The sequence below is a fragment of the Mirounga leonina genome, unplaced genomic scaffold (genome assembly GCF_011800145.1).
Source record: "Mirounga leonina isolate KUSES-001 unplaced genomic scaffold, KU_Mleo_1.0 Mir_150, whole genome shotgun sequence".
NCBI lineage: Eukaryota > Metazoa > Chordata > Mammalia > Carnivora > Phocidae > Mirounga > Mirounga leonina.
The window spans coordinates 7,382,630-7,404,110 of NW_023270374.1; the positions used below are offsets into that span (position 1 = coordinate 7,382,630).

A 21,481-nucleotide genomic window follows, 5' to 3' on the forward strand; every position below is an offset into this window, starting at 1 on the left:
GGGGATGGGGTGTGGTACAAAGAACTCAGAGTCTCAACACAACGGCAGGGAGCACGTGTTAAGTGCCCAGTGGGGAGGGAAGAAAGCAATTTCTAGAAAACAATCCAGGTTCCTGGCGACATCTGGGAAGTACTGAGCACGTTTCATTAAAAACTGGAAAAATGGGGCGCCTGGGTGGCTCAGTAGGTTAAGTGTCTGCCTTCGGTTCAGGTCATGATCCCAGGGTCCTGGGATGGAGCCCTGCGTTGGGCTCCCTGCTTAGTAGGGAGCCTGCTTCTGTCTCTCCCTCTACCCTTCTCCCCTATTCGTGCCCTCTCTCACTCCCGCTCTCTCAAATAAAATCTTTAAAATTGGAAAAATGACATTTTATCTTCTCCTTCCTCTATTTAAAAGGAATCTTGCCCGCATAACACACAATCCTCCATGCCAAATGGTTTCTTTTTTTTAAGATTTATTTATTTATTTGGGAGAGAGAGAGAGAGTGAGCGAGCACACAGAGGGAGAGGGAGAAGCAGGCTCCCCACTTAGCAGGGAGCCCGATGCGGGCCTCCATCCCAGGATTCTGGGATCATGACCTGAGCTGAAGGCAGACACTTAACACACTAAGCCTCCCAGGCGCCCCCAGCCAAATGGTTTTGAGATAAAAGTTTACCAGAAAGACTCTGGGGGGAGGGGCGCCTGGGTGGTTCAGTCGTTAAGTGTCTGCCTTCGGCTCAGGTCATGATCCCAGGGTCCTGGGATCAAGCCCCGCATCGGGCTCCCTGCTCAGCAGGAAGCCTGCTTCTCCCTCTCCCACTCCCCCTGCTTGTGTTCCCTCTCTCGCTGTGTCTCTCTCTGTCAAATAAATAAATAAAATCTTAAAAAAAAAAAAAAGATTCTGGGGGGGAAATTCCTTACATGTTTTTCTGATGTTAGTTTACAAATATATGGTATATTTTCTTCAACAGTGGTACAGATATATCAAAGGATGAATTATAATTCAATATTCAAATCAGGTATCAAAAGCTTATACAGCTCATACAGTGATAACAGAGTGAAGAATAATCAGCGATAATAGAATACGTAGTCCTGGTTGATACAGTTTTGCTAAAATGTTTAAAAATACTTAAAAACTTTTGCAACAGCATAGGTGGCATTATGCTCAGTGAAAGAAGTCAGGCAGAGACAGGTACTGCATGATCTCATTTATACGTGGAATTGAGAAACACACAGTGAAAGCTGAACTCCCAGATACAGACAACAGGCTGGCGGTTGCCAGCGGCGGGGTTGGGGGGGGCAGTGAACTCGCCGCAGGGGCGTCCAAAGGAACAGCCCTGTAGGTTATAAAACCAGTCAGTCTGGGGGCTGTCCCCCACAGCATGGAGACTAGAGCTCTCAACACTGTACTGCGTATCTGAAAGCTGCTGAGAGAGTAGATCTTAAAAGTTCTCATCCCAAGAAAACAAATGTTTGTAGCGATATATGTGTGGTGGCGGATGGTCACCAGACTCACTGTGTTGGTTCGCAACATACATCGTTATACTGTGCAGCTGAGAGGAGAATGTTTCGTATGTCCGCTACACGCCAGTACGGAAAAGCCCCCAAAGACCACAGTTCCGCTTCCGCTCCTCAGAGTCGGGCTGGCAGGCTAAGAGCAGCGGGAGGTACCAATGGGGGTCGGTCCTCTGAGTGCTCCGGGCTCTCACTTCTGGTATTTTTCTCATTTTGTTTACTATACGTGTTTACAAACTGGTTTCTTTGAAGCCTGGGCCCAAACGGTGATCGTATTTCAGAGGGGCGAAGATTTCTATCTGTATGTTAAGAGCCTCAGGAGGGATAGTGACTGGTGTTTTCTCACTGGGTTTCCGAGACCACCCCTTCTGTTGGGCCGTGCTGGGAAGGCTCAGCCCAGCATCATTCCTCCATGCCTCCTCCACGTCTTCCAGGGGAGCCCAGAGGCAAGCTGGTAGCACAGACAGCTTACCTGAATCAGATGATAAATCATGAATGTTGCAATCCCTGCTCTTCTCCATTCAGGATGGACAAACAGAAATGAAATGTAAGCTTCATTGTACTTTACGTCGGGAACCATGAAGCCAAAGGCAATGATGACTTTTTTATAAAGGACAACAACACTGAAGTCTGGATACTGCAGGCACTCAGACAGGTCAATGCCTAAGGAAAAGAGATAATTGGAGATTCAAACTCTGTGCCTTCTGGAATTAACCAACACCAAGCTGTTCGGTCTGGACTTACAACTACACCTGCATGCTAAAAAAAACCCCAAAAAACCAAAAACAAAACTGAAGACAAAGATATTAGCATAGACATCATACATTCAGATCACACAAATAAAGTGAATTTTAGAAAATATCAAAACTAACACCGTCTTTTTTAAGTACACATGTTAAAAGAGAAGCAGGATAGGGCTGGTAGTAGAGAGCGCACAGGTCTAGAACTGGACATATCTGGCTTTGAACTTAGCCTTCTCTACAATGTGTGTCCGCTGACACCTTTCTAGATGTGGGCCTCAGCGTCTGCACACCCAGACCTCACAGGGTGGGAGCAAAGACCTCATACTGTTGTGTTCTTCACCTCATATGTGTACAGTTTACAAGCTCTTTTGTACAAAGGCTACATTTTACAGTAAAGGGGATAAGCAAACAATGATTGCATGCATAAGGTATGGAGGCACCCAGAGTAAGGTCAGGAAGTAGTAGATGCTCCCAGAATGTTCCTTTTGGCCCCCATACCACTCCTAAAAGATGAGCACAACTCTGCCACCACACGTGCAGTATTACATGATTATCAGACAACAAAGATGACACAGCTCTACTCCCGATGAAATCTTATCTAACATCTGGAAGACATGTAATATTTCCTTTACGTTTCAAAGCAGCACGGTAAGACAGATCCACAAAGAACGTGTTTATATTTAGCACTGAAAATGCGTTCAGTCTTTACTTGGTGGCTTTGGTCTACAGAGAGAAATATATTGAGGCTGGTAAAATGACAAATCATATTGGGTTTACTCTTATTTTCAAATTGGGGTATTTGGGGGCACCTGGGTGGCTCAGTCATTAGGCTTCTGCCTTCGGCTCGGGTCGTGATCCCAGGGTCCTGGGATCGAGCCCCGCATCAGGTTCCCTGCTCAGCGGGAGCCTGCTTTTCCCCCTTCCACTCCCCCTGCTTGTGTTCCCTCTTCCGCTGTCTCTGTCAAATAAATAAATAAAATCTTTAAAAAAAAAAAAGTTCAAATTGGGGTAGCTGGCTTTTTAAAAATGCCTTTGGCTTTATTTACACTCTCCCCAAGGAATAGCTAAATAAATAAAATTACAGAATTATTAAGCAAAAAACCAAAAGTGTCCCAACATGCCCAAGCTACCACTCAGTGTATCACTGGTAGACACTATCTGGTATCTAAACATATGTAGAAGCAAAACAGGATGAATCTTTTATTCTGGAAGCAGAGACAGACAGGGAAGAGAAACATACAAAAATACTGTTTATTACTTTTAATTGCTGGCTTCTTCTTGATCTTAGGAAGAAAGAGGTGTTCATATTTTACTATTTCTATGTTAGCAGAGACAGACTAAATGAAATCATGAGTAAAGGTTTTAGAGTCACATGATGTACACTAATTTAAAAATATCACTAAAGTGAACTACACAGAAAACTGATCTGCCTAGTTTGGGAGGGGAACATACCAGGCCAGAAAAACTCCTGACACATGGAGTTGATCGTTGGGATGTGATTTGGCCGGACGTAGCAGTAATCAAGAGGTGCCTCGGCTTCCGGCGTCCAGTGAGGGTCACTCCTGTGCAGGTGGGAACGAATCTGTGACAGGAGCTGCAGTTTGGGTGGCTTTGTTTCATAATCACGTCTCCAGGATCGCAGAAAAAAACAAACTCAAGTCAAGAAAAATACTCCATATCATTCCTAGCCAAGTGATTCACATAAACTCTTTACTCTGCTTGACATTTTAAGCTAACTTGTGCTACTTTCTATGGCAGATTGCTTGACAACTTGAAAGCCTGCTACTTTTCTGGTATGAAATTTAAAATTTGCCCTCTGCACCTGCCAGGAACCCTACTTGTGCTGGCGGCGAGCCTTCATGAACAGAGTGAGGGACCAAACAGCAGCCTGACTCAAGCCTGTGTGCTCTGGCCCAGGACAGAGCCCAGGGAGGGAGGGTCCAGCTCTGCCGGGGCCTCAGGGGCAGGCTCGCACACTGCCTCTCACAAGCCCAGTGGACAGCGGTGCTGAGCAAGGAGGATCACATGACTCTGAAGCAAGTACCGTCAACAAAACAACACACTTTCTCAAGACAGCACCAGGGGCCTCTAGTCAGCTCAGCTTCCACAGCACTGCCTAGACAAGACTCATCATCCCCAGATGTAAGCCCAACTGAGATGTCTCTCTAATTTTTTTCATTTTACAGATTACTAAATATATACAACTTTAAAACTTAAAAGAGGGAGCCTGGGTGGCTCAGTCGGTTGAACATCTGCCTTCAGCTCAGGTCATGATCCCAGAGTCCTGGGATCAAGTCCCACATCGGGCTCCCTGATCAGTGGGGAGCCTGCTTCTCTGCCCCTCCCCTTGCTGATGCTTTCTTTCTCTATCTCTCGCTTTCTCTCTCTTGCTCACTCTCTCTCTCAAATACATAAAATATTAAAAAAAAAAACTGAAAAGAAACACAATGAGTATAATATTCATAATGAAATCTAATGGAGTTAACTTATTCTTGCTTTTTACATTTCTTTCAAAGGACTGTCCTTTCTGCAAAAAAAAAAAAAAAAAACTACAGTCGAAACAAGCCAAGGATAAGACTGGACATGGAGCACAGACTCAGTCCATGTTGATGCCTGCTCCCAGGGGAGGGTCTGGACTCACTCCAGTGGGGGACCATGGTGCAGAAGCCACCAACGCCCTTCCTCACAACACACTCAACATCACAGCTCTTCTCCGTGTACCTGATATAAGGCTTCAGGATCCGAGAAGTGTAAGGGCTGACAATACTCTGGTCCACGGCCAGATCTTCCGATCCCACCAAACGATACAGAAACCTAGTGGTCTGGTGCCGAAACCCTTTCCTGGATGGCAAGGCAGTCTAGGAGAAAGAAATGCTGGTTATGTAGAAATAAAGTCACTCAAAGGATTGGTTTAATTTCACAGGGATAATTAGTACGTAGGACATTTTTATGTGTCGGAAAGTAGGTCTTTTTGTATTACTTACCTGGAACGCTCAAATTTCAATACAAACCTCATAGGTACCTCTGCATAAAATCAGATACGAAAAACCAATGCTGGTTGTAACAGTTTATAAAATTGAAATAATTTAAAAAATTTTAAAGTTACTTAAAAAGTTTAAGTCATTTAAGTGAGTGGAATGCAGGACTGAGCACCGGATTTACAGCTTCTGTAGGTTGCATTCTGCCTAATAATACCTCCAATCCAGTCACCAGATATTAACCCACCCAACACGTGGGTCATGCTGCGGGAGTCTGTTACCCACAGAGCGGGAGGGGCCAACTACTGCTGCCCCTGCATATTGGTTTAGTAAAACAGGCCTCTATTCCACTGGGTATATTTGACAGGAGCAGGACTGATGTAGACCGTTGTCCCTATGACATATCACGAAAGCGGAGAGGCCCTCCCAGGGGTCGAACGAGGAGGTGCTCTGGGTTCCTCAGGTGGGTGTCCAAACAGAACAGGTAGGTTTCACTCTGGGAGCCCGAACAGAGATGTCTGTCTCTGGAAGTGCTGCTCCAGGGCCCTCAGTCGTGTAGGAACAGAACATGTGCAATTAGGGTTTTACAGCAAAGAGCCCAGATGGAAGATTAAAAGGCACATTTATAAAGTGGTTTGCCAAGGGCTGGATGAAGTTTAGAAACCTGAGTTGTTTTTGGAGAGTCCGTTTGCTCTTTAGCCTAGAAAATAACTTTGTTGGAAGGAGAGCAAGAATTCCTTCTTTTATAATTTGCTCTCATTACTTTCCCCAACTGGACACCAAAATTTTCAAAGGATGACTTTGAAATTCTTCCAGGATTTTCAAATAGGTTTCAGAGGGAAATTCAGAGCAATGGCATATAGTTTCCAAACATAGCCTCAACACTTCCTCCCGCGCCCGTGGGGACGTGTGGCTCCTCCTGTCAAGCGGCAGAGTCTATTCCCTCCCCTTGGATCTGGGTAGGCCTTGGGACAGGCCTTGACCAATGACAAAGCGTCAGAAGTAACATTCTGGGACCTTGAGCCCAGTTCTTAAGAGGACCAGCAGCTCCCATGGTGTCTAGGCTGGACCCCGGAATATCTAGAGGCCACATGGAGATGGGCTCTGGAGGAAGAGAAGCCATCCTGATCATTCCGATCCTGACTGAACTCCCTGCTAAAGGCAGCCACGGGCATGACCTCAGTCTTCAGCACATGGGGTAGAACCGCCACCCAGTTGAGCCTAGTAAACCCACAGAATCAGAAGAAAGATTAAACATTGCTTTAAGCCTCTAAGTTCTGGAGTGGTTTGCAATGCAGCAACAGATCACTGAACCACTGGCCCATGATGGACGATCTGGTTCATGTCTCGAGGTGAGTTGTGTGGAACTCCACAGATGTCATCCAGTACCCTAACTTCTTTCCACCTAGCCTACCCACAATGTCTGCCTGGATCACTGCCACCCATTCTCCACACAGAGCCAGATGCGTCTTTTAAAAAAAAATACATTCACTTCCCTTGGTCAAAACTCCTATGTGGCTTCCCTTATAATTCAAAGTCCTTACCTGTGACTGCAGGATCTACCTGTTATCTCTGTGGCCTCATCTCCCACACACTTCCTCCACCACCACTATGCTCCAGCCTCACACATCAAACTGTGCTGCCTTGGGGCCTGCACCCGGGCCTTTTGCCCTGAACCTTCTTCAGCCCGGCTCCTCCTTGTGGAGAGGATGGGGTCGAGTGCTACCTCGGGGGACACTGTTCCAAGTGGTACTGCTGCCTTCTGCTCTCCCACCCACTACAGCACCCACCCTGCAGGAAATGATCCTGTTTGGTGAGTTAGTCCTGTCACCGCACTGCTCCATCAGGCGGGCACCTTCTGCCCTACTTCACTGCAGTATCCCCAGCTAGAGGGGTGCTTGGCACACATGAAGTACTCAGCTTAGGTCTGCTGAATGACAAAATGGTGGCGGGGTGGGGGGTTAGCATCCCAAAGTCAAACAAGTTCCTTTTACCTAGGATATCATATTTGGCTTTCAACAAAAAATTATAAGGCATACTAAAAGGCAAAAGACACCGTCTGAAGAAACAGAGCAACCATCAGAACCAGACTCAGACATGGCAGAGATGTTGGAATTATTAGACTGGGACTTTAAGACAACACCCAAGAACAGATGGGCAATTTAAGCAGCAAGATGGAAATGCTAAGCAAGAATCAAGAAGAAATGCTAGGGATCAAAAACAGTGTAACAGAAATGAAGAACCGCCTTTGGTGGGCTCATTAGTAGACTGGGTAGGGCTGAAGAAAGAACCTCTGACCTGACAAGAGGAACTTCCAAAACTGAAAAGCAAAGAGAAAAAAAAGACTAAAAAAACCAGAATGGAACAGAATATCCAAAACTGTGTTACAACTACAAAAGGTATAAAATACACATAATAGGGACACCAGAACAAAAGAGAAAGGAACAGAAGAAATATTTGAAGCAGTAATGACTGAGAATTTTGCCAAATTAATCAGACACCACACCAAAACCACAAATATGGGAAGCTCAGAGAACAAAGGCAGGATAAGTGTCAAGATGAAACCGCTTAAAAGCATAAAGCTGAACAAAAATCAAAATGGTTGCACTAATGCTTCAGTGAAGCTCGATTTTTTTATTTTTCAAAGATTTTTATTTATTTATTTGGCAGAGAGAGAGAGAGACAGAGAGAGAGGGAACACAAGCAGGAGGAGTGGGAGAGGGAGAAGCAGGCTTCCCGCTGAGCAGGGAGCCCGATGCGGGGCTTGATCCCAGGATCCTGGGATCATGACCTGAGCCCAAGGCAGATGTTTAACTGACTGAGCCACCCAGGCCGCCCTGAAGTTCGATTTTAAAGTCACCTTGTTCCTCTCTTGCACAACCACTCCTCTTCCCTTCCTAGTTTTTTGTTTCAGGAACCCGGTACTATCCTGAAGACATGTCCAATGAGGCTGGCAGCACATACACAATTCTGTCAAAACCAGCTAGATCCTGTATTTCCCCATAAAACCCCCACCCCCTCCTTGGGACCGGCTTGCAGTTTTGAAGGCCTTAGCCTGCAGCAGCCTCCTCTGCCTGGCAAAGCAATAAGCTATTGTTCCTTTTCATCCCAAACTCTGTCTTTGTGTTGTACTTGGCTCTGAAGCACAGAGGTTAGTGGTTTTTGACAACAAATCAGCATATAAGACACCTGTGACCGAAGGAGAAGCTCTGTCAAACGAGATAAATGAGATAAAAAAAAACTTTTAAATGCACAAATAGAATTAAAGATTGGAAACGAAGACAAAATTCTGAAAGCTTCCAGGGTGTGGGAGAATAAAACAGGAGACTACCTAGAAAGAAACAAGAATAAGACCAACAGTGAGGCTCTCAGCAGCAACACTATATGCAAGATGATAATGGAGTAATAATTTCAAAATGTGGAAGGAAAAAATAAAACTACAATTTTATATCCAGCTATGCAATCATTTAAATGCAAGAGTGAAATGAAGATAATCTTAGGCATACAGGTATTCAAAATTAATCTAAAAAAGACCGTATTTTAAAAAACTGTTGGGGCGCCTGCGTGGCTCAGTCGTTAAGCGTCTGCCTTTGGCTCAGGTCATGATCCCAGGATCCTGGGATCGAGCCCAGCATTGGGCTCCCTGCTCAGCGGGAAGCCTGCTTCTTCCTCTCCCTCTCCCCCTGCTTGTGTTCCCTCTCTCACTGTGTCTCTTGCTGTCAAATAAAAAAATAAATTCTTAAAAAATAAATAAAAATAAAAAACTGTTAAAGGAAGTAGTCTAACAAAAAATTAATCTAGGAAGAAATTATGGGAAATAAGAGTAAACAATTTAGTGAGGTTTACTGTTATCTAAATAAACAGTACAAAAGAAAAAAGACAGATAAGAGCATGCAAAAATATTCTGTTTGGAAGAAAGACCACATGATAATATTAAAAAATTAACAGAGAAAAAGAAATATATGTCGTACGTTAGGACCTACAAAAAGAATAAAAATAGAGCATGTAACTTTCTTTATAGCAAAGAATCAACTTCATATACACTATTTTCTCTGACCACAACATAATCTGATTAGAAATTAAATCAATTACTAAAAGAGACCTTAAAAGTTCCTACATATCTAAAAACCAAAAAAAAAAAAAAAAAAAGCAAAAAGCACTAAGTCAGTCGGATTACAGAGGAAATAATGAGAAAAATTACAAACTGCTAAGTACTGATTGATAATAAGCTCTCATCATTTCAAAAGTCCTAATTTATAGCTAAAGCAGTATTACAGGGACATTTATAGCTATGACTGTATTTATCAGAAAACATAAGGAGTATGGATTGAACAGGTGCACTGATAGCTGCTCCCCTGTGTAACTGCATTAAAATGATACTAAAATTCCAGGTGAGGATGGGGGATTAATCACACAATTTTATCCCCTCCCAAACCCACTAAAACTATAGAATCAGATTTAAAAAAAAAAAAGAGAGAAGCATACAAAAATAGAAAGATCGGGGAAGAAACATCTGGGAAGCAGATGGACAAATACTAACTGCTTTAAAGCCAAAATTCCAAGCTGGCTTTGGGTAAGGTGAGAACCAGGCCAATCTGTACTGCAGCATCCTCCTAAAACCTGGGGGCAGCACCAGACTCCTCTGGAGCTGGGAAAAAACAAGGCAATAGAATAAGGATCAGGTAAAAGCTGGGTGCACTGCAGTTTGATCCCCAAACCCTCATTCCCCTGCTGCCGGGCGGCTGCCTCCCCACAGATGTCTGGATGTCCCATCTCTAGAGAAGGTGTAACCGGCTCTCTGAAGGGGCAGCTCCCGTGGCATGGAGGTATGAGTCCCACAAGTTGAAGGCGAGGGTCCCCCTGCCCCTAGGAGGTAACCAGGGTTCCAAGACTGGAAAACTGACTAGCCCGGGAGAAAGACCCCCAAGGGTCCCCAAGGAAGAGACAGTGGGGGTCCACATCAAAGGATGCTCCCAGATAATGGGTCTGGACATAGAGATCCAGGTTGAGCCTCGTTTTCCCTCAGAATGGGAAAGCACCACTCCAGTACTGCTCAGGTGTCTCTCAGCTTTACCCAACGCTGGCTTGGGATTTTGGCTTAAGTTCAAGGCCTTTCGGACATGTAAGGTCTCCCAAGTTTACTTCCCAGGCAGCTTTCCTCCAGAAGCCACTAAGAATGCACTCCATGAAAGCAAGGGGGTAAACCTACAAAAAGGTGAAGCTGCGGCACAGGAAACTAAAGATTCAATACAGAGGAAGGGCGAGTGAGTCTCCAGTGAAGGGAGGTCCCTGGACCACTACTGAGTGACAAGTGTCACTCGAGGGGCAGGCACACTGAGGCCATCATCTTAAGTCCCTGCTGCAGCACATCATCTTTTATTTAGTTTTGTCATTTTATTTTTTTCATCGTAAGTGCCCTCCTTAATCCTCATCCCGTTTCCCCCTTCTCTCCACCTCCTTCCCCTCTGACAACCAGCAGCTTGTTCTCTATAATTAAGAGTCTGTTTCTTGATTTATCCTTTTCCCCCCTTCATTTGTTTCTTAAATTCCATGTATGAGTGAAATCGTACGGTATTTGTCTTTCTCTGACTTATTTTGCTTAGCATTATACTCTCTAGCTCCATCCATATTGTTGCAAATGGCAAGATGTCATTCTTTTTTACGGCTGAGTAATATTCCGTTGTGTATGTGTATTTATATACATATATATGTATATACATATATATATATATAAAACCCATCTTCTTTACCCACTCATCTATTGATGGACACCTGGGCTGCTTCTGTAGTTTGGCTATTAAGTAATGCTGCAATAAACACAGGGGTACATGTATCCCTCTGAGTTCATGTATTTGTATTTTTTGGGTAAATACTGGACCATCTATTAAACCCAGGGAGTTGTAGCCCAGAATCTCATCAGTGCTCAGTTGGGTATCACCATGTACTCTCAGACTCCTCTACTCCCTCCATGCCCACTCCCTGGATCAGCAGAGGACACTCTGACCTCCTACAAGCCAGAGGGAAGCACATCAGTTGGGAGGCAGGAAATAGAGGGCCCCACTGCCCCTGCCCAGATTTCTGCCACTCTGTGTGATATACACTGCAGCCCTGCCTGATGCTCAGACTGTGGTAAGCCTTATGTTTCCTAGGACTGCCTAATGACCTTGAACACTGACTTCTCTAGAAAGGGGTCATAGAAGCTACAGCCAGAACATGACTGTGTGAGTTTCCTGGGGCTGCCATATCTATGGCCCACAAACCTGGTGGCTTAAATAACAAACTTATTCTTCCACAGTTCTAGAGGCCAGAAGTCAGAAATCAAGGGGTCAAGCAGGGCCATGCTCTCTCTGAATATTCTAAGGAAGAATCTGCTCCATGTTTTTTCTTACTTCTTGGTGATGCCAGCAATTCTTGGTGTCCCTTAGCTTACAGACAGATTGCTCTGCCCCAGCCATCACATGGTAGTCTCCCTGGGTCTGTCTGTGTCTCTTCTCCTTTTCTTATAAGGACACCAGTCATATTGGATTAAGTGCCCACCCTGCTCCAGTGTGACCTCATCCTAACTAATTATATCTGCAAAGGCCCTATTTCCAAACAAGGTCACACTAACAGGTACCAGGGACGAAAACGTCAATACATCCTTTGGGGGGGGGGGGGCACAATTCACTCTGTAACAATGACCCAGAGAGACTGCTCAGCTTACCCTCTCCTGGAAGCCTCCCTCTAATAGTGGCAAAGTCCTTACAGAGCTAGATGGGTGCCTCCTACTTAGCTTTTTTAAAACTAAAAGTGACATAAAAAACTCAGAGTGGCTCCCTCTGGCGGGGGGGGGGGGAGTGGAGGGGGGAGGAAGCAGTACACAGAATTTCCATTGTGCTTGTAATGTTCTGTTTCTTTCCTTCTTTTTTAAGATTTTATTTATTTGACAGAGAGAGAGAGATAGCACAAGAAGGGGGAGCGGCAGGCAGAGGGAGAGGGAGAGGGAGAAGCAGGTTCCCTGCCTCTTAACCCAAGAGATAGATACAAAAGCATTTATTTTATTAATCTATAAACTATATTGATATGTTCTATGTATTCTTCTATAGTTATAGAACACATTTTGCAATTTAAAAAGTTAAGTATAGGGATTAAAAAGACAAACCCAAAAGAACAAAGTAAAGGTGAGGAGAGATGACTGCAACGAAAGTGGATGAGTAAGGACAAATGGCTGAGACCAGAGAGCCAGAGCCTAAGGCAGCAGTAAAGACAGGCCAGGAGCAGAATGATTTACAGGCAGAGCCTCAGAAAAGACAGCAAAGCAACGGGTCCTGCTAATACTGAGAGTGGGCAAGAGGACTATGGACTGAGAGTCTCTTTACTTAAGAGGTTAAAGCCTCCAATTACCTCTCCACTGCCCACATCCAAAAACAATCTTTCCCTCCATGGGCAGAAGGCTAGACTGTCCGGAGAAGCTCGGCAGAGATTCTGGACTATCGGACCTTGTGGCACAGCCAAGGGTGGGACTGAAAACAGGGAGCCTCAGGGAAGTTTGCCAGCTGAATGGTAGGCTCCCGGCCCTCCCTACTCACCCCTAGGGTGCAGGCCGGCAGGTCACTACCTCCCAGGACAGATAGAATATAGGAGGGAAAAAAAAATTAAGGGATCCATCTAGAGTAGGGGTTGTCGGCAAACTATACCCCACAGGCCAGATCGGCCCTGTTGTAGTAAATGATGTGGCACTGGGACACAGCCACGCCCATCCATTATATCTTGCTCTCACACAACAGCAGAGTAGAGTAGCTGCAACTCAGACTGTGTGGCTGCAAAGCCAGAACCATCTACTGTCTGCCCTTTACAGAAAGCCTGCCACTCCCTGGTCTAGAGGGTCCAATATCCAAATAATAGGTGTGTTCTAAAAAGACAGAAGAGAGAAAATAGAAGACAGGAAATGAAGAAGATGTTCCAGAATTCCAGGAGAGTGTCAAACTGAAAGGGCCCACACACCACATGGCCAACACAATGGAAGAAAAAGCCCCACACATGGTACATTACAGAATAAGATCAGAACACTGGCAGTATCAGCCCACTAGTTTCCAAAGAAGACAGAAAAATGTGCTAATAATCCAAATAGGCAATTCACCGGCAGAGAAACAACTAGGAAACATGAAAAATGTTTTAAACTCACCTGTAAACAAAGACATATAAATAAAAAATAAGACTTCACTTCACAGCCATCAGATTAGCAAAAGTAGTTAAAGGCTGCTTAGGACCAAGAGCTAGCAAAGATTCAGGAAAATAAGACCTCTCATTCCTGCTGTGGAAAGGTGTATTCTTTAAGTGCTGAGTGGAATTAATCATTCCCAGGAGCACTCACAGACCTGGATTCCTCTGGATATTCTTGAGCAGCGATGACACGCACTCATCTACTCTTATGTATGGTCTCCTACCTACACAGATGTTTACGTGTCCTCGGAGCCTGCTCAGCACATGGTCTGGCACATCCTATGCCCTCCACAAAAGTGTCACTCAGAGTTATGACACAAACCATGTGCAAACTCAGTATGCGCCAGGGACTAGGAGAGACAAAGAAAATGTCAAGGCTCTGTCTTGAACACCCAAAAGGCAACAAACAAACCCCAATGTATTAAGGGGTATTCATAATGAATAGTTTCAAAACATAAAGCTCGGCAATTTTGGTATCTTTCTCCCTTGCTGTTTTCTCTCTCCCCCAGAATCACTCAGGAGTTTAAGCCCCAGCACAGCTGTGCCCACTCCGTGGTGCTCCCTGCCCCACCTCCACTGCCCACCCGAGTCTCACCTGGTATCGGTCAAGGATTCTGAAGTCCTGACAGGTTGTTCTGTATGTGGCTTGTCCAGCTGGAAGCCTAGAAACTCCTCCTTCTTTGGCTCCATAAATCCCATCAACTAACAGAAGAGCAGCATTAACAACTTGATCCAAGTCAAAAAGTGGTAATCCTCTATCCCTTTTCGCTTGCCTGACAATCAATTTCCGCTTCAGTCTGCGAGCTTCCGGCGTCATGGCTACCGCACTGGGGCAAGCTTCCAGCCGCTTCAGGAGCAGCTTCTCCTCGTAGATGCTCACAGGGGTGTACTTGGGCCCTTTAGGCTTCCTGTCCTTCTCCAGCTGAGGCTTCCTCTTCTCTCGAGCCCTGGTTTGCAAAGATGTGTTGGAATCTGTGTCTTCACTGTCAATGTCCATCCTGTCGGGCTTCTCCTCCTCACTCTCTACCTCCTGCTTTATCTGCTCCGGCGCTCTGACCTTCTTTCTGCCCCCGACTACTGCCCCGGACGCTGCTGCCCCAGCAGGGGGTGGAACGTACTCCATCCCTGGGTCTATGACCCCATCGCCTTCCATCTCATCATCATCTGTGCAGAGCGCAAGACAGTGTGATCAAGACTGAGGAAAGAAGAAATGTAGCGCACACTGCCCACGAGGTGAAAACACATGCATTATATCATGGCCCACACATAAAACCAAAGATGCAAGAAAGGCAGGTCTTACCATGAAACAAGGCTTGTGGTGGCATCACATCTGGAATCAGATCTGCTTCTGAAAGCAAGCTGGGTGTGGCCGAGTGAGAGGCGGGGGTCCCAGGGGCAGAGAAATCCAGAGATGGAGAAGGAGATGGGCTGGTCAGAGGGGTCCGGTCAGAGGAGCTCAAGGATGAGAAGTCGATCACTTCTCCTTTTTCTAGAATCACGTCTGGCCTGCGGCCACGGCTTATGAACTTCACCGGAGTCGAAGAAGTACTCCTGTCAAGAAAACCAGCCGCTTCCTTCTGGGCTCTCCTAATGTCCTTTGCTTCCTGAGTACGAGACCTTTTCTCTTTTAATTCCATGGCAGATTCCACAGGATTCCGACTCGCCCGTTTTCGAAGGCCCTCAACAGTAATGATGGGATCTAAAGTTGGTTTTGAGGCTGCCAGGAAAGAATAAATACCTAAATTTTAAAGAATAAATACCTCAGCTTTAGCTTCTTTTGCTAATTTATTATTGTGAACTTACCACCATGTTCAAAATAGAGAAATGTTCAATGAATGCCCTAAACTAAGACTTAGAGCTTTCTTAAGAAAAAAGGGATTATAACACAAATTTAAATGATTAAATGTTATCTTTTCCTTATTGAAATTGGTAAACATTAAAAGTTTGGTAATGGGGGCGCCTGGGTGGCTCAGTCGTTAAGCATCTGCCTTCGGCTCAGGTCATGATCCCAGGGTCCTGGGATCGAGTCCCACATCGGGCTCCTTGCTCAGTGAGGAGCCTGCTTCTCCCTCTCCCACTTCCCCTGCTTGTGTTCCTGCTCTCGCTGTCTCTCTCTGTCAAATAAATAAATAAAATATTAAAAAAAAAAAAAAAGTTTGGTAATGCTCAGCAAGAATATGGGGAATGGGTATTTTCATGCCTTTCTAGTAAGGCACACATTTTATTACAACTTTTTGGAGGGTAATTTGGCAATACCAATTAAAATTCTGAATAAATAATGCCCTTCAATACAGCAACCTGTTTCCAGGAATTTATCACAAATAATTTACACACAAATGTGTACAACTGTAATATTGTTCAAAATAACAACAACAACGAGGTAGAAGTAACCAAAACATCCATCAACACGGGAATGGCCTATTATATATCACCATATTAAGGCCACTCACTGGGATACAATGAAAAAAAGAAAAGAAGGTAGATCTACATGTACTGCAATGGAAAGATATCCAAGGTATTCTCGTAAGGGGAAGAGGGAATAAAGAGCAGGTATTACAGTATGACTTTACTTATTTTTTCAATAAAAATGCTGAAATATGCAGAAATAACTTCCAAAAGCATTCACAAGAGATAGCAGTGGTTACTCAGGGGAGTGAAAAAGCATAGGTGTAGGTGTGGGGGAGAGGGACACTGTCAGGCTTTCTACTTTTCAATACTATTTGATTTTATTCTCAATTATATTTTTAAAATTTTAAAGCTCACTAAAACTTTTTAGATTAAAAAAATCTGATCAATGTGTGACTGTAAGGAGTTAATTTTTTTTTTCAGTGTGAGAATGGCATCATAGGCTACGAAAGAGTTCTTATCTCCTAAAATTAACACATTGAGATTTTTTTGTTTGTTTTAAGATTTTATTTATTTATTTATGAGAGAGAGAGAGCTCGCAAGAGAGCCCACGAGAGGGGGGAGGAGCAGAGGGAGAAGCAGGCTCCCAGCTGAGCAGGGGGCCCAATGCAGGACTCAATCCCAAGACCCTGGGATCATGACCTGAGTCAAAGGCAGACGCTTAACCGACTGAGCCACCCAGGTGCCCAGCATACTAAGATGTTTAAGAATTAAATGTTGATGCCTGGGATTTCCTTCTAAATAATCCAAGGGGTGGGATGGGTGGAGGGTTGGGGGAAAGCACCCAGGGATCTAAATAAAATGAGACTGCTAGCAGTTAACTGCTAAAGCGAGGTGAAAGGTACATAGGGATTCATTACATTACTCTATTCATATTGGTGTATGTTTAAAAATTTCCATATTAAAAAGGTGTAAAACTAAATGAGATTGGAACTAGAGAACCTTTCAGATACCAAAGGAAATTTACAGAACTCATAATTTGAATGCTCACCTTGGGAGCACATATACAACTGGCCACTTGATTAGGAAATGATCAAATATTTTTTTTTTTTTTAAAGATTTTATTTATTTATTTGAGACAGAATGAGAGAGAGAGAGAGCACATGAGAGGGGTGAGGGTCAGAGGGAGAAGCAGACTCCCTGCCGAGCAGGGAGCCCGATGCGGGACTCAATCCAGGGACTCCAGGATCATGACCTGAGCCGAAGGCAGTCGCTTAACCGACTGAGCCACCCAGGCGCCCCGATCAAATATTTTTTGTATGGTATTTATTTATAGCACACACAAAATGTGTCATAATGAAATTGCCAGACAGAGTCACTCCAGAGAGGCAGATGGGCTATGCCCGGTACAAGCAGGATGTCTCGTAAGCTCACGCTTGCTTGGCTTCAGCCTGGTCAGCATGTCCTGTACCACTCTCACAAGAGTACCTTTTACTTTCAGAGTTGAGGCAGACAGCTTCTCTCCTTCAGGCTTCATTGTTGGGGGCTTGTTGTGAACAAGCTTCCACCATCCTGGTTCTCCGAACTCCTGAGCACCTGAACGGAAGAACATCGGGCTTCCCACGCTGAGGCAACCTGCTACTGTGCTCCACCAAGTCGAAGTCTTTTTCCTGGACAGTCCAAGAATTTAAAAATTATTGGCTTTTCAATTCTCTCATTATGTAGAAAATATACTCTGTATAACTCTAGGACTCAAAGCCTATGATACACTAGGGAACCTCCAATCTTTGAAGGAACAGAGCCTAATAGTCAAGAGAGAGGCTCTGGGGGCACCTGGGTGGCTCAGTCAGTTGAGCCTCTGACTCTTGGTTTCGGCCCAGGTCATGATCTGGGGGTCATGAGATTGTGCCCCACGTGGGCTCTGTGCTCAGCAGGGAGTCTGCTTGAGATTCTCTTTCTCCCTCTTCCTCTGCCCTTCTCCCTGCTCATGTGTATTCTCTCTCTCTCTGAAAATAAATAAATAAATCTTAAAAAAAAAAAGAGAGGCTCTGGAGCCTGTCTGGCTCTACCACCTTCTGGCTGCCTCAGTTTCTTCTTTAAAATCAGGATAACAGAACTTAGCTCATAAGGCTGCTATGGGGATTAAATTAAATAATTCAAACAAAGCTCATAATAAAACACTTATCACAATCATCATGATTATGGAGTTCCACAGGCTAACGGAAGTGAACTTAAGTTGCTTTTATATGTGAATTAAACACAGCTCTCAGGAAAGCAAGCAAGAGAATCATTAGCCCTGGTAAACAGTTCATTTTACCCCAGGAGTCAGATGCACCTCTCAGTCTGCTCCTATTTGCCTGTACATAGTAGAGTGGAATAAAACCATACAGTATGTTCCACAAATAGAGTTGAAGTCTGGGGGAATAACCAGCTTTGAAAAAAAAAAAAGAAGTATATAACAAAAACTTTAAATGATACATAAAACGTCAACTATTCAGATACCCGTTGAAAATGCTTTTAAAGGCAACTGTTGTATTTCCACCTTGAAAACATAATTACCAGAAATCCTGAAACACAGTTTCTCATAAGAAGACCAGCCTTAACAGTTGGAAAATATTGTTAAGGAGGCAAAAAGAAAAAAGCATTCTTACGGACAAAGATGTGCTAGAAAACAAAAACCACAAATATAAACTTTAATAGGCATGAGCACTCTCTGATGGGGACGATGACACCTTAGCTTCCGCCCCAGTGTTTTGGTCCCAGAGCATCTCTCCCACATTTACACCTTTTCCTAACCTTTCCAAACCCCACTCTTGCCCAAAGGATATTGTGGGGTGGGGAGACACGTTCCACTTGCTTTCTCACACAGCAGGTATGTTGGTCCAGCTGATGGTGTCCCTTCCCTAGGTCCCTCAGGCTCTGCTCACAGTAACTCCCACTCTCCTATTCTCAGATTCGCTTACTCTTTCTTCAGCCTGCTCAAACCTGCTTCTGAATCCCTGCAAGGAATTTTTCATTTCAGCTACTGTACTTTTCAGCTCCAAAATTTCTTTTTGGTTTCTTTATAGGTTTTTAATCTCTCTGCTGATATTTCTATTTTGTTTAGACTTCATTTTCTTGACTTTCTCCACATCACTTCTTTGGGCATCTTTAACACAGTTGCTTAAAAGTCTTTGTCTGGGCGTGCCTGGGTGGCCCAGTTGGTTAAGCATCTGCCTTCTGCTGGAGTCATGATCCCGGGATCCTGGGATCGAGCCCCGTGTCAGGCTCCCTGCTCAGCGAGGAGCCTGCTTCTCTCTCGCCCTCTGCCTGCCACTCGCCTGCTTGTGCTCTCTCTCTCTCTGTCAAATGAATCAATAAAATCTTAAACATAAATAAATTTAAAAAATAAAAATAAAAAATAAATAAATAAATGTCTTTGGTAGATCTATCGGTACGTCGTTTTCAGGGACAGTTTCTGTTGGTTTATTGTTTTTTCCTTTGAACGGGCCATACTCTCCTGTTTCTTTGTATTCCTTGTAATTTTTTGTTGAAAACTGGATATTTGAATTTAAAATGTAGTAACTCTGGAAATCAGATTATTTTCCTTCCCTGAGGTTTAAGGGTTTTTGTTTTTCTGATTGTTGTAGGGTATCTCTGTATCAAAGATCAGCCTGAGGTATAAATTTAAGTTCTTCTCTGGTCATTCCCCTGGGCATACACGGTGACTTTCTAATTTCCTCTGTGTATGTGGTTACTTTTGATTGTCTCAGTTTTCGATATCTGGCTCCAAAAAGGGGACAAAGGGGAAAATGAAGGCAGGGAGGAAAGTGCCGGTCTTTTAAGTCCCCTTGAAGTCATTGCAGCCAGAGGGAAAAAGGTCTACAACAATTCAGGGCAGGTGTAACCCACCTCTTCATATTCATTTCTGTGATCAGAAGCAGCAATCAGTGATCAGAGCAGATTCCTGGTATCTGGAGGACAGGGTCCTTTTTGTCTACCCTGACTCCCACAGGCTGTGTATAAGCTGCTTTGGGAACAAGTGCACTGCTGGCTGCCACGGGGCTGAAAGGTGTGGAATGGGGAAATGTCACTGTGCTAAGAGCTGAAATCCACCAAAATCAATGCAATTTACCTTCCAAGCCTCCCCCTGGAAGTTGCAAGCCTTCAAAACAGACCCAGTGATCCAAAATAGTTACATCAGACAGATTCTGCCATTTCAACTGTTTTCTAGGTGGGGAGATACTTCTGGTGCTTCCTACTCTGCCCTCCCCCTAGAATCCTTGCCGTATCATTTAAAAATTTTTTAAATACTATGAATGAGTTTTATCATATTTCATCAAATGTAAGATTCATTGACTTTAAGATACACCATTTTATGTACAACAAAAAAAGAAAACTAGCCATCAGTTATGACACACTAGCCCTTACAAGATTGTGTCCAGTTTGTATCCAGTTGTCAGAGATGTGAAAATTTAAAAATGTGTGCATCGTAAAAATCAATGAAATATGGTAATAGAGAAAAGTATTCAAAGTATTCTTCACTGGGGCGCCTGGGTGGCTCAGTCGTTGGGCATCTGCCTTCAGCTCGAGTCATGATCCCAGGGTCCTGGGATCGAGCCCCACATCAGGCTGGCTCCCTGCTCCGCGGGAAGCCTGCTTCTCCCTCCCACTCCCCCTGCTTGTGTTCCCTCTCTGGCTGTGTCTCTCTGTCTAAATAAATAAATAAAATCTTTAAAAAACAAACAAAAAAAACCCAAAGTATTCTTCACTAATCAAAGATATACCTCCTATATACTAAAATTAATAGAACACTCTGTTAAACTACACTGGAATTAAAAGAAAAAAGTTACACCTCCTAGAAAAATTCAACGCCAGGATTATAAAAGCAGATTAAATGATCACACATACAAAGGCAATTAAGCTGCAGCAATTAATTAAAGCTTTCGTATCTGTTTAAACTTGTTTCCACAATAGGTACATAAAGTCATTTGAATAAACCTTTACCTATTTCAACTTTAGTAAAACATTAAAGGCATAAAAGCAAAGCCTGTAAATATCTGAAAGAAAATGTATTCAAATCTTATACTTCATTACACAGTATACTATACTCTTAGATTCTATGGCAAATGAGAAATGCTTATCGTTAAGAATTTAAAGAATGTTCTATGGATAGCAGAATTAAAATCTTCAGTAGCTATGAAAAAACTCTAAATGTGCATGTCCTCTGCAGGCTGCTTCCCTGGGGCATAGTGATTCCGTGTATGTTCAGACACAGAGATGTGAGTATGTGGTGACTGCCTCTGGAGAGAGGTTTCAGGTAGGTGGCTTTTCCAATCACGGATACTGACAGCAGAGTTCCCAAAGTGAAGGACAGCACTGAGGCAGGAAACTGAGTGACAAGGAATCACAGAGTGATTTTTTTTAGAGAGAGAGAGCGCACATGTGAGCTTGCAGGCGCAAGCAGGCAGGGGAGGAGCAGAGAGAGAATCCACCCCCAGCATGGAGCAGGCAGGGCTCAATCTCACGACCTTGAGATCATGACCTGAGCCAAAACCAAGAGTCAGAAGCTTAACCAACTGAACCATCCAGGCGCCCCACACAGAGTAATTTTAGTGATCTTTCATTCCTTCTGGTGGGATCAAGGAGAAAGTTCATTGCTTTAAGTTCTCCCCAACACATGCTACTACCCTTTTTAATCAAGACAGAGGGCCTTGATTGCCTTTACAGGCCTTGGGATTC

At 44.1% G+C, this 21,481-nt stretch overlaps 1 protein-coding gene across 1 annotated transcript in view; it reads right to left on the reverse strand.

The window, feature by feature from the left end:
* The window catches only part of KAT14 (lysine acetyltransferase 14), a 31,543-nt gene that overhangs the window by 1,950 nt on the left and 8,112 nt on the right, over nucleotides 1-21,481 (reverse strand). Inside the window, exons 4-9 of the mRNA XM_035005796.1 lie at nucleotides 17,249-17,430; nucleotides 14,715-15,131; nucleotides 14,010-14,578; nucleotides 4,956-5,092; nucleotides 3,687-3,862; nucleotides 1,964-2,154 (exon numbers count right to left, since the gene is read on the reverse strand). Coding sequence (XP_034861687.1) covers nucleotides 1,964-2,154; nucleotides 3,687-3,862; nucleotides 4,956-5,092; nucleotides 14,010-14,578; nucleotides 14,715-15,131; nucleotides 17,249-17,430 — 1,672 coding nt within the window. The remainder of the gene's footprint in view (nucleotides 1-1,963; nucleotides 2,155-3,686; nucleotides 3,863-4,955; nucleotides 5,093-14,009; nucleotides 14,579-14,714; nucleotides 15,132-17,248; nucleotides 17,431-21,481) is intronic.